This window comes from Zonotrichia leucophrys, chromosome 3, assembly GCF_028769735.1.
Source record: "Zonotrichia leucophrys gambelii isolate GWCS_2022_RI chromosome 3, RI_Zleu_2.0, whole genome shotgun sequence".
Taxonomy (NCBI): domain Eukaryota; kingdom Metazoa; phylum Chordata; class Aves; order Passeriformes; family Passerellidae; genus Zonotrichia; species Zonotrichia leucophrys.
The window spans coordinates 55,853,116-55,867,525 of record NC_088172.1 but is presented as its reverse complement, the minus strand read 5'-3'; the positions used below and the strand labels follow the sequence as shown (position 1 = coordinate 55,867,525).

The window sequence follows — 14,410 nt, the reverse complement described above, 5'->3', positions numbered from 1 at the left end:
CAGATTTTTTTAACTTGTTTTAGATCATTATTTAGATATTATTTAGATCATTATTTAGATCATTACCAACATAAATATTCTGCTTTGCTTCCAGTCCCAACAGACAACAAGGCAATAAAAAATATTTTCTCATTCTGACGCGCCACTTGACTATCATTTAAAGTAGGGAAGGGTTCTTTCTCCTAAGTTGGTCAACATCATGATCTTATCTTAAACTGCTAAATCAAAAGCACCTGAAACACTTGAGAGACTCAGGTTTTAACAGATTTGACTCTGACATTGCAGGATGAGACCAGAGCTAACTATAAATATTCTACACAGGTAATCAGTGTCTGTCACTGAATTTCAATTGCTAATACTAATGTAAAATAAATGCAACCTTTGGGGCTCCCTTTACAAAAATTCTTGAAGAGAGACGGTAACAAGCCTTGGATTCTGATTTCGTATTTGTAAGCACACTGAGCTAGTGTGACAGTGCCTCAGAAACCAGTAATATACATACAAAGTATTAGCACTATCCTAACTGAATTACAGTGACAGGACAACACAGTGACAAAAAATTGTAACATCCAAATTCTTTTGTTCTGTTGAGATGAGAACAGATTTTCTTCCAAAAAAATGATAACTACATCTATGAGTTAGATTTCTAATGCAAGGCAATGTGTAAGATTTTTAAAACCAACAACTGACTTATTATCTAATAATTATTCTACAGCCCATTTCAATAGAGAAAACACTGTTTAACTTTGTTCAGTGTGAGTATGAGAATACAATGGAAGGTTTACTATGCATAAGTCAGAATCTTCCAGTTTAAATGTATCTCTCTTCAACAAAAAAATTAGATTTGATTTTTGCCCTTCTGGTTTAAGCAACATGCTGTTTATTATCTGACCCACCAGAAAGCTTTTCACAATTGAGATTCCATTATTACAGTTGACAACCTCACTATGTGAAATACTGTTTGAGAATAAAGTGAAATACAAGCAGAGAGATCTGGGTTCTAATTTTGCTTGGATCACAAATGAACTGGCACAGCCCTACTGATTCACCTGGTTTCTCAAAAATATCTTGCACTGGAATCAAGATGAGCTTGTAGTACTGATCTTAAGAAAACTAATCAGCACTCTATCTGGTTCTATCTAAATGTCATGATAACATAATTTTTCTATAAACACCGTCCTTAAAATGCAGGATCAAGAGGAGAGGGAAAAAGCTGAACTGCCTACAACAGCTGAAATTCATAGCAATAATTAATCATCTGCAGTGCAAAAGGATCATCCACAGTAAATTGCACTGAAAATTTTTGTTAAAGTAATATATGAAAAACCACTTTGACTTTAGCATTGCCAGAAGACACAATCCTTCTACAACAGCATTTTTTAATTACTTTAAATAAACTACGAACATGTTCCAGTATGGAATATAAAATCAGGTAATACTGAGCTAGTTCAGAAATATACTCAGACAACTTCTGAAAAATTTACCCATTAAACATCATAAACTGAAATATTAACATGGTACTGCAACTTTATTTTAAAGATAACAATACTGAACTCTTCAACACAAGGAAGAGTTTGCATACTGTCCTGGAGTATGTGACTTTTTAAGTTAGAAAAACTTCCCAAGCTAGAAATCAGACACACTTGTATTTCAGCTTTAGAGAAACAAAAGTCAGCTGAACTACAGGAAAAGGAACATTGAGAAGTCGAGTGCTGACAGTGCTTGGACTGAACTCTTAGAAGAGATTATATAAGCAATGAGTAGACTAATTTATTTTTTTTTAATTGTAAATTGACTGGGAGGGACTTACTAGCAAACAACATTCAGGACACTGGCATAAACCTCTGCATACAACCCTTTTCACTTCTGAAGTTTTATTTTCTTATCCAACCAATTCTAATAGAATCCCTGTCCTCCATGGATGCTTAGAATTACAGAAGGACAATAATTGAAAAGTGACAGACCAATTTTGGAATATCATAAATGAAATAAACCCAGCAATCACAGTTCAAATTCAAACTACAACCTACAAAATGCAACATTCTTTAGCAGTACATCAAAATCAAAACCTGAATTACAGTTGCTCCCAAATTTATTAAGAGTACTAGGTATCAGAAAAGAAAAGAGAACTTTTAAAAATAAGACGTATTAAGGGAAAAACCTTTAAAGTTTGAATACAGTGATACAATAAGAGGGATGGGCTTCATATTAGATGAAGAACATTAAAGGATGAAAAGCTTCACTGACATAAGTGGTTCTACCTTGACAGACTGGAAATGCAGACGCTTCCATTGTTTACATAAACTTTAAAGAAATAAAATTAATTGTTCTGGCAATTCAGCTAATCTACCACAAATATAACTGAAGCAAACAATATATTATCTGCTGCTTTCCCTTGAGGTCCCCACATTTGCAGGTGTACTGACAGCTTCTGCACAATTTCAACAGGATTATTAGTTTTGTTTTTAGAAACTTTCCACTGGAAAACTTAAACACTCTTTCCCTCCCTCCAAACCCTTAGCAATTCCCATGTGACACTAATAAATGGATCTGCCACATGCAAGACCACAGATTCTACAGCGCTGTTATCAACACAGACACTTGAATCTGCAAGAAAATTTCCAGGACTGGAAAACACAAAGATAAACTGTCCTAAACTCATTCATCATACTTATTTAACAATTCCACAACACTGGGTTACCACTGAAGCATAACAAGACGTTTATACCTGGTTGTACTTCACTAAATGGAGCCCAAAAAGGCCCAGGGGCAGCGAGGGGTCGCTCATTATTCCCTCCGCTGGGATGGCGGTTGTGCTTCCTCCAGGTGTGCGGAGAGGTCGGTGGGGATTGCTGTGGTGAAACAACTGGAGATGTGGACTCCTAACAAAACAAAGGAATCTTTTAAAATTTTTACTACATAACTAAATACATAAAAGTCTATCTAAAACCATTACTTCTAGAAACAACCATTGCTGCAGTTAAACTCTCACTTTAGAGAGTGAAAATTTTAGTACTTATTAAAATGAGGGAACAGGAGAAGTCAGGTACAGTATAACTAGGACTGAACACATTTACATCAAACAATGTAATCTAATATATTTTTAACTTGACATTCTTAAAACAACAGCAATGCTGAGTTAAATGGCTTAGATACAGAGGAAACTAGATTGTAAGATTCACTTTCACTTCTGATAAAAGTTACATTTGAAACCAGATCTCAAAAGAAATACTTACTGTGCAATTTATTATCATACCAGATGCTAATCAAACGATTCACAGTCATTTACTTTCATTTAAAACAAACCAGACTTAAGGATTGATGAAAAAAAAAAATCACCAAATAGGACATTTGATTTTTTAATATGCAAAAACACAGATTCCATTTTTTAAAAAGAATGGTGCCAACCAAGATATACTTCTCTGCTGTACAAGGCAATGTAGCCATAATTCTAAGGCTCACACTTCTCTTTAATCCCACACTATACTATACTCTCCCTGAACACGCGGGAAAAAAGAGAATCACATGTGCCATTTCTACATGGAATCAGTTCTCATAAGACATTCAGATTACCACTTTACCTCATTTCAAATAAAATACAAAGGAGAAATAATTTTTATTGTACCAAGTATTCGTGTAGTAGAAAGTAATTTCTATTTCTTCCCTATACCTTTATATTTTGAAATTCTTGTTTGCCAGTTCTCCCTATTTGAACTGAACTGTACTAGTGAAAACAAGGAAAAAAAAGCAAATCTTGAACTCCAAATATCCTGAAAAGTAATAACAAAGCCAAAAACCTCAAAATCTGTGTCAGCAGTACACAAAGTTGGGTACTCTATGTAAACAGGTGTTAACATATTATCAAGTACCAACAGACAGACTGAATGTAGGCTTCCCCAAAATTACCCAAACTGATTTACTCTGCCTAATATTCAAAGACCATTAAGCTTTTTAAAAAATACTACATCTATGAAAGTCTAAAAGTGTTTTTAAAAGTTAGAAAGCAAGGTATATTCTAAAAGTATATGCATCCTAACAAAAAAATTTTAGAGCCACAATGACTGGTAATTTACAATATGTTGATGTAAACTTCTGCCTTTTTTTTGCCCTCTGATTTTCCTACTCCTTGTGAAGTGAAGCCATCTTGGTTGATTCTGCAGATGAGGTATTTTCTGGAAGTTCTGACCATCAGGTCAAATTTCCTCCACTAAGTTTCTAGGCCAAAAGATTTCAAACTTTCTATTCCAAGTATTTAAATCATGCTCATACATACTGCCAAAGAGTTTTACAAAATGGCTGGGAGCAATACTAATTCAGTTCAGCTTTTAACTGAGGATCAGCTGACTGCACAGTCCATGCTACTGCTCCTCCACAGTACCTCCATCAACTCAGGAAACCATTTTTTGTTGCAGCTACATGCCTTTCTGAAATGTGCCTGAAGATTTCTCCTTGCTGTATTTAGTTAACAGATTTATTTTCAATGGCAGGATGTTCTTATCCTCACTGGAACATGGGGACAAGAGGGGAAGGAGTCAGGGTTTTCAGAGTGCCACTTGCAGGCTGGAAAATGGAACTGAGGTTGAATGGCTACTGTGCAACAGGTGATAGGTGCAACATGACACTGCATCACTTAAATCAATGAAAAGCTCCCTCTTCTATTAGCTTTTAGTCATCTTTTCTCAAACAAGATTTGAGGGATGTTTGAATTTTTTAGACAAAATATCATGGACAAAAGTAGAGAAAGCTATGCTTGGACACAGATGTTATTAAAATAATCCAGTACTCTTACAAATCAGATGGTCCAGAAAGACACAGAAGAAAGCCTGAGGCAGACAGTTTGATAGTCTGCAGAGAGGAAACAACTCACAACTTCTAGTAACTGCATGTGAACATTAAAACTTGACACACATTCATCATGAAGCAGCCCTGCCCTAGGCTGAGAACTCGTCAGTAAGCCTCTGCCTAACAGCTGGTCTTATGCTGCCAGCACAGGAAGGAATTTTAAGTATGATCCCCAATTTTAATTCTTCTAAATCTTTACATGTGGTTCATGCAATTCTGTAAAGCATGCAGTGACAGTAACCAGATCATCAGAAGCACAAACATGGGTAATAATTAACTTTGTCCTCAGCAGGCAAAACAACATTATATCAGAATTCTGAACATTTACAGATCTCCCACAATTGATTTGGAGCTTACAGACTCCAAAAATATTTAAACAGCAAAAGCATGTCACCAGCTCTGATGTCAAACTTCTGGAAGGTGGACAATCAACATTTTTAGCTGTACTGTCATTATAAGTCACACATTCTCAAACCAGTTTAACCCAATTTAGATAGTGTTGCTCTGGCACCATCTTTCTCCTGCACAATCCTAGTCGCTCACAAATACCACTCTACCTAACTAGAATCTTAAGAGAGCTAAAACCCTTAGGTGTTTTTTTAAAACATATTTATATATACACATGCAAATAGGTGTGTATATAGCAAATGTCTTGGCCAAAATGCTGATAGCTTGATGCAAGTGTAAAGAAGGAAGATGAAAGCCAAAAAAGGCTGGGGAGGACAGTAGAAATACTGACTCCCATTCTAACAAAGTCATGGGAAAACACAATGAGTAGAGATTTACTGAAACTGCAATTATATACAGGTTCATTTACCCCTTGCATATAGATTATTAATTATGTATCTGCTTTTACACTGGATAAAAAGTTATCAGTTTTAGCTAGAAAACATGGTTTATTGTACAGTTTTCACTACAGTTTTGTCTTAAGCTACACACATCTACTAAAGAGTCAGAGTAGTTTTATCAGAACCAACGTTATTCTCAGCTGCAATGCACACTTGCACAAAGTGAGAGTGTTTTGAGAGTTTATGAAAGCGTTTGTTACAATTGAGCAAGTAGGATTCTGTGCTTTCACCTGTCCAATCTACTAATATAAGAAATTGATTTTCAAAGCTTGAAAAATCCAGAATCGGATTTTTAAAAGACAATTAGGATACAGAACCTAACGTATCTGCTCTCCCAAACTGTAGCATGTAAGAATAGTTTCCATTATTTAGCTTACTGGTAGCTCAGACATTTGAAGTTACCCATCTAATCTCTTTGAGAACTGTGAAAATTTTACTCAGTGTCTGCACACTGTAGTAGATGTTTATTAGATCAGCTACTATTAACATCTTATTTTATAAATTTTTTTAGTATTTTCAATGCAATTACATTTAAACCACCACTTTTTCGTTTTCCCTCTTGACAAATCTCAATAAAAATCAAAGTAATTACAACATTCTGTATTTCACTATGCTAAGCCACTTATCTCTTTAAATGATTCCTGAAAATATCTTAATAAAAGCATGGTGACATAAATGGTTAATGTTTTCATGTTAAATCAAACTAATGAGGACATCTTTGTCAATAACTAATCAAAAAAATGTTATAGCTGCCAGGCAAAAATTAAGTAGAGCATCTTAAGAAAAAAAATCACGTTTAAAAACATTGAAAAAACATTTTTGTCAGACTGGAATTACAAAACTGAGACCTGAAGTAGTCCTAACTTGGATATTTTTGGACTGACCGGAAGTTACTAAAAATAGCATGTTAATTAAAAAAGGTGATATAATAGATGACTAAAGAAAGAGCCTTAGTACACAAGTCAAATAAACCGGCTTAAGGCAGCACAATAATGTGCTAAAGGGACAATACTGTCCAGAGGGATCTCAGCCTCTCAAGGGCATTATAAGCATACATGAGACAAATGAGATTATAAGCCTTTTCCTGGGTTGCACACATCAGGCCAGAAGAAAACCACCTAACAAGAATTCCAGAGGCAATGAAGCCAGACATGATATCTAAGAATAGTTTTAAAGGTGTTGTGATCCAGGTCCTGATATCACCCAACCTGTCAATGAGTTAGTCACCAGATTCATCATGAAAAAACACTTATTTAGAGATGGCAATGGCACAGTAGAACCCAGGGTTTTTTTAATCAACTGGCCTTCACACCAAAGAACAAAACAGCCCAAGGTTCAATGAGAACTTCTCCACCTACAGCACATTTTGAAGGCAGGAAGTGTGGTTCAGCCAAATGAGGAAAATAATAATTAAACCAGAGACAAATGAAAAAGGGATCAATCACAGCATGAGAAATGATACTGGTATTTTTGTGATTTCCTCAACAAAGGAGCTGCACTACATTTAACCTGAAGCTGAGCATTACCTCAGCAGGTGTCATACAAGATAGTTCCAACAACATGGAGATTAATACAAGGATCTAAAGTGTAAAAGTACTGGCTATAGAAAGGGCAAAGCTGGATTATGTTAGAATGGAAATTACAAGATAGAAGAAAAGTTTCTAATAATGCTCTTGAAGGACTGATTTTGACAATAACCTAATTTGATACTTTAGGTAACCAATTATGCACACTACATAGCATGCTTACAAATTGTAACAACAATTGTAAGGCAACAGAGAGATGGATCCCTCTCAGGACATAGGGAACAGTCAGCTAATAAATTTTAAAACATAAAATACAGTTTTTCTTGCATAATGAATGTTACTATCAAAGGCCATAAAGAGAAGACTGGATGCACAGGTCATGTATCAGACCCCTACAGAATGTCAATTATGACAGATTTGCTTTATTCACAGCTGCCAAGGTATAGGAGGTGAGACATATCAAGCAAAAACAGGAAAGAACCCTACCAATTAATATTAATACTGTTAAAATATCACTTGGAACAAGAAATACAAATGTAGCAAAGCATTTTCAATAAATGAAAATTCAAATTGGATCACAGGTAGAGAAGGATTAAGGATTACTGGTAATGACTTTATGAAATGAAACTGAGACTACGGATTGTTTTTTCAAGCAAAACAGAGCTAAAGTGGAATGCAACAGTTTCCCAGTAAATACTGGTAGTGCCCTGCAGCAAATACTAATGATAAAGTTGTTAAATGGATAGGCTGAGTTAAGTGGGAATTCCCACGAATATTCCTACTAAGGCCCTGGAATAGTTTTTCCCAACAAAGCCAGTGTGGAATAAAAGGCTTTGCAGTTTCAAGAGCGAACACTGATCTTTTTAAAAACTTCTTATAATAATAAAATTATATATGAGATCTTTTCCAGTTCTGTGCTTGTAAACCAGGTATATTTTATCTGAAATTACCTGTTCAATCTATAAAACAGAAGTGCACAGAAACAAACTACCAGAACTAATAGCAGAACTTTAAAATAAAATCACACTGGTTTTCATACAGTTCAAAGATTGAAATTCTTTATCAAATTCTGTCGGCTACAGGTACCAAATTTGAACTTCTCCTCCTAAGGCTGCACTGACAGCACTAAATCAATATGATGTGGAGTGCCAGTAAGATGCTTAATGCACCCATAGGCAGAGGAGCACCTTCAGCTTTACCTTTTATTTTCAGGGGTATAGCAAGTTTCAGCCTGTGTTTGTCAGATAGGTGTTTTTCAGATGTTAAAGTCTCAGTATCTATTGAAGCCAAATTACATCTTTTGCAGGAAAGGGGGTAAGTATCCTAAAGCAGTACCTGATCAACATCAGATCATACCAAAAAAACCTAAAAAAGGGGTTTTTTTTTGGCTTTAACAGCAAAACACAAAACGTCTCCAACACTAACAATATTCAGTAATTTCTGATATTTAGTCATTCTACCTTCAGAAGACACAAAATTCTTCCTAATCTCAACATTGCTGCTATTCTATGAAAGTTTTCAGTACAATAACATTTTTAGTAATATAGCTGCTGCTATCAAGGTACAGATATGTATATGCTACTGTGGTAGCATACCTATGTCACCAAAGGGCTTGTATAGATGTCACATTGTCAGCAGAGGTGCTCAAATCTACTTAGCCTCTATTTTACAGCAATAAGAAATTATGTCAGAAGGAAAAAAAACATTTTTACCCAGTGTTTTATCTCCACTAGGACATGTATTTAACATGCTATCCAGTGAGTGATGGCATCTTCCATTACTCAGCTGAACTGCTAAAATCAGTTCTGCAGCTTCCATGACATCTGAGCATGACTTCAGTCACCTTCTAACAATATTAAAAAGATATAAACTTCTGTCCAGTGCTATATTTATAAATTAAAAAAGCTAGGACAAAATAATTTATAGCTACACTTTGGAAACACAACCTAACTGCTAATTATTTGTGATTATGAGATATTATACTATGCATGACAAATCTCGCCAATACAGAAAGCTGCACATAAATGAACCACTTTTTAAAGATGAAGATTAAGATACCTTATGATGCCATACAAAAAATACTTCAGCCATAGCATTTTAAGAAATCAATGTATTTTCAAGTGCTGGTCACATTCTCAAAGTCACAAACAGTTTAAGAAAAAACAAACGTCCAAATTTGCAAATGGAGATTCTACCAAGTACATGATAAACTCCATGAGTCAGATATCCAAGCTTAACTGACATACTGCTCCAGAAACAAGAGTGATCCCTAGGAAGATAACACACTGTGATTTACTTGTCAGACCTCATCTCTTCAAACACTTATCGGTGAAAAAGGTGGCAAGAGAACTCAGAATCTGAAACTCCTTCTACATTTTATAAATCTGAATGGTATCCCCAGGTCAAGACAACTAAATAAGCAATTTCCATGAAAACATGGATAAAAGTTACCCATCTTTTATAAAACAAACCAATTAGAGTATTTATATGGTTAAGTGAGAAACCTGGGCTCAAGCTCCTTTCTCAGTTTATTTCTAACCTGGTATCTGAATCACTAAGAATTAGACTGGGACAATAAGGCTGCTTGAATGGGTTCCTTGTATAGAAATGTAGCATTAGCCATAGATTGTTCAGCTTTATAACAGGATGCACAATTAGACAATACTCCCCTGATGTTCTAGACTGTGAAACTTAAAACTGCTGGACTCAGAGCTGTGCTGTCTGCTACATTTGTTCCAAGCCTGCTTTCTGGGCCAGATTACTCCAAGGACTTAGATACAGAGTTTCTTTATTCTGAAGAATCCAGACAGACTTGTGTAAAAAAGAGATACTAAGTTGCTTTTATCAGCCAAAACAGAGAAATTAAATTGAGATGCACATACACTTTTGTGAATATGCGGCTTCTTTATTTGGAAGTTGAAGACTTCAAACACCAGATTCGCTTTTATTTTTGTTATTTTAACATTATGCCACTACAGATTCCTGTACCAGATTACAACTGTTCACTAAATAAACTCAACATTATGGTGGAAGCATATAAAACACAGTTTAAATCCAACCAAAACCTCACAATCAGACTTAGGAAATCTGCAAAGTGCAACGTGCTTGGTAGCTGTCTCAAACACACCTAACCAAAACCTGGCAGCAAAAAGCTTTCTTGAGACCTACTGCTAGCTCTTTGTTCATTATATTCCCCATCTTCTCTTTAAAAGAAAGTCAGTGGCAGCCAAACACTGATTATGGATTTCCTCTACTAATTTACTTTTTCTTTATATTGGATCAGTCTGGGCTATTTCCATAGAGACCAATAAATGTTTATGAGTGATTCCTTGATTCCCGCAGAGATTATGGCACATTTGCAAGTTACCCAATTCTTTACAAAATAAGTCCAGAAAAAAAGCATACCATGGGGAAGAAAACAGGTAATTCAATACATATACCCAGCAAAATTTCGCATTTGTACTCAGCTCTTGTTTGTAGAAAAGACAATCAGAATGGATTTCCCCATGGACAAAAAGCATCAAGACTGTAAACTCAAGGAATTGTGTATGAGAAGGCGCAGAGTTGTAAGTTTTTACAGTTTTCATTAATTCAAACAACTTGTCACTGAAGATGAAAGAACTAGTGAACAAAAAGTAATCAGTTTTCTCATTATTAAAACATAAGAAAAAGCTATTTGAAAACTGTGGTCTGTTTTTCTGGTTCTCATTGTCCCTCCTTAACAGTTAAACCACTGAACAACAAAGGCAGAGAAAAGCAACTGTGAAAATTTAGAGAATTTTTTTTCTAAATACATTATTTCAGATTTGCATGTATTGGAGCATGTTGAAGGACTAGAAATTCAGTCTTCCATGGCACACAGTACCATTGTTCCAATGACCAGGAAACTGATGGGAATGATTTAATAAACAAGCTATTAATACCATAATGACTACAACTATATATCTGCCATCCTAACTTACACACTGAATGCCTTTTCTGTCTCAATTCTTTGTCCATTACTGCCAATATTTTAAACACAGATTTTAAGACCTCATAATAAATGTCTCCTTACATGCAACTATTTCAGAGGCAGATATGGTCTTCATGTGTAATATATATAATTTTTTTAAGAAACCATATTGAAAGTAACCTAGCTTAGAAGCCCAATCAAACTGACATCTCCACAGCAAAACAGTGATTAAGAACCCCATTTAAGCTTTTATGTTAATTTACCTGTTGATCAGTTGATGTACGCTGCTGAACTGCATCATGGCTCACAGAGCCTTTTTTGACTTGTATCCTGCCAGGTGGAGGAGGAGGAATCACACCTGAATATGAAGCTGGGTTATCAGCATCTGAGGAATACAAGGCTGTGTGTCTTGACTCTTGTTCATTCTTTGACACAACAAATCTGGGAAGAGGGAGGTCCTTTACTGTTAAAAAACACAAAGCAGGACATTCACTATACATAAATATGATGTTTAGAAATAAAAACACTGTTCTATTTTGAAGTTAAAATTTCTCATGTGACTCAATTCCTTACACACTGAGACTGCTGCTATAGTCAAGCCAACACTTGGCAGCTGGAAAAAGCAAATACCTATTCTGCATTAGACTTCAGGATTCTGCTGCCCAAGTTCTGACTTTGGCACACAAAGATGACTTCATATTACTCCATCATAGCTTTGCACCACAACTGTGCATTAAATGCAGCAGCAACCAGATAACCTGGATTTAGCTCATTGTTTTGTTAGATTTGTCAACATTTCATTACTGAAGAATGATTTTCAAAATTTTTCTACCATTTCTAACACATATCAAGAACTAGGGTCTTCATATAGAATGCTTCATCAGCAAAACAAATGCTAAAATCTGCCCTATATTCAGCATTATCTTGTGGTGAGCTAATGTCACGTTCATATTTACAAAAGATAATATAATCTAGTCGTACCAAGAGTGTGACTATTGCTTAAACACATCTATGCATACTTTTCTAGAACAAAAGCTAAACTAGCTCATTTGGAATACTGGAAGTACAACTGGAAATATTCCAATGTCACCTCAGTTGATATGAGCAACAAAAATGCAAAGTTTCTACAAAATGCTAGGAAGCCCATTAGCTGAATGTACCATGGTTCAGAGTAGCCCAACATAGAAATGAGACTACGTAAACCTTCAATTTACCACTGCAAAATTCCCACTCTACCATTTTTTCCCAACTGCAATCTTCTTAGTGTTCCAATTTGAATAAACATAAATTGTGAGTTTGTTGTACAGTTTATTTGGAAATTATGCCTCCAACACAAAACAAAATTACAAGCATGGCTCAAATTTTATTTCTCTTGCTGACTGCTTACGTAAATTACTTCTGGTACTGAGAATGAGTCAGTGGTACTACAACTATATTAAAATACAAGATGAAATTGCATACTGTTTATTACATGAGCATTGTACCCCATGCTGCAGCAGGAAAATAACACAACTAAACAGCAAACCACAGCCAGCCAAAAAGTGAAAAAAACCATTGCACACAAGTGAAAATGTGTATGTCTGCAAAAGCAGGAAAATACAGACAGCAGATGATCCAACTGACACAGGGGAAGTTTGTGCTATTGGCTGTGCCAGCACAAGTCACAAAATAATAGAACTCAAAAGAAACACAAAATATTCTACCGTCTTCTTTGAAAGCAAGACTAGATAAATATAGGTTTGTTTAGCTGTACTAAGTTCCTATGTGACTAACCTGCTATTTTTACCTCTCTCCTCTCTGACTTTTTCCAGTAACAGCAGAAAAATCTCATTTCAACACTCCAACATTTGTTACCATTCAGAAACCCCTCAATTATAAATGGGAGAGCTGTCATGAATGGAACTAACCCTTGATATTGAGTATATTAAAGAGTTCTCTGTACTCTTCATCCCCACATCCTCCCTAATATTTTTTCCCACCGAAACCTGCATTTCATACTTAAAAAATGAATATTGCTTTGAAATAAACACTGCTTATTCATGTCTCAATTTTTAGCTTCCTGGAAGGAAAATCTTCTGGGACAAAGGAACAACAGCTTTGGAGGCTTGTAGCATAATAACTCATGCCAGTATTCTTACTCTACTGCCCATCCGAGTAATCAAAAGAGTACTTAATCAGTTGGACTACACTTACGTTAGACCTAGTATTTAAAATTTGACTGAGTTTCCACTCAGCAATTCAGATAAAGCAAATTCCTTGTCTACTGACAAGACATACAAAAAACGAAAGTATAAAGGTGAAAGAAATTCCCATGTTAAAAGGATGAAGAAAATTAAGAAAATCAATGCGCTAAAACATGCAAGAAAAACATGCATAAAATTGAGAGCTAAAAAGTAAATGTCCCAAAATATAAGCTTTAAGTAATTTTAAATGTCTGAAGAGACTAAGAGTATACAGGTTAGTCTGGGATGGCTCTAACACTTCATCTTCAAGACATCTTGGAGATGGAAATGTGCAGAACTAAGTTAACAAAGCTCAGAATAATTTTATCAGCCTGCTGCATTTTAGTTGTTGAGTTAGCTGTTACAACAACACTTGAATCATTCTAGAAGCAGGAAATTCATAGATAGGACTGGAACCACTGCAACCAAGGCAACAGACCATAGCTAAAAACAGTTAGGGTAAAAATAAATGTTCTCTCTATTGTACTTGGTGTATTTCATAGCCTTGGAACCAGTTACAGAAAATTATTCCTAGAAGTTCAAAAATCATTACAAGTATTTCTAATATTGTCATGAATCAAGAAAATTATCAATGTGAAACTGAAGTTCCAATCCCTGTTAACTTTTTAGCAACATATTTTATATTTTGAAATTAATTCTGTACCTTCATTTAATTCTTTCCTTCAAAATTCTTGTGATATTTTTAATAGAAAAGCTCCTTCTGATTAAGGTACCTTGCATTAAAATAAAACCAAGATTATAAAATCCCTGAAAAAAGTCTACATACAGATTTGCCTTTCCCTTCTCCAACAGGCATTTTATGAGAAATTCCACAATTGTTTGATCAAGTTCCAGTTTTATCAGTATTAATAGTTGAAGATTCTTTTTCCAGCTTTCTGATTTTAGAACATTCTGCTACAATTTGCTAAGGCTTTAGTTAAGGGAACACATCAGGAAAACTGTGTGTTTATAAACACACAGTGGCTTATAAATAGAAAGGGACTTGAATACTAGCAAAAT

General features: G+C 35.1%; 1 protein-coding gene across 13 annotated transcripts in view; it reads right to left on the bottom strand.

The window, feature by feature from the left end:
* REPS1 (RALBP1 associated Eps domain containing 1) overlaps window positions 1-14,410 on the bottom strand; it is a 63,870-nt gene that overhangs the window by 32,609 nt on the left and 16,851 nt on the right. For all 13 annotated transcript variants that reach the window (XM_064708297.1, XM_064708310.1, XM_064708298.1 and 10 more), the window contains exons 3-4: window positions 11,432-11,631; window positions 2,729-2,882 (exon numbers count right to left, since the gene is read on the bottom strand). In XM_064708297.1, the coding sequence (XP_064564367.1) occupies window positions 2,729-2,882; window positions 11,432-11,631 (354 nt within the window). The remainder of the gene's footprint in view (window positions 1-2,728; window positions 2,883-11,431; window positions 11,632-14,410) is intronic.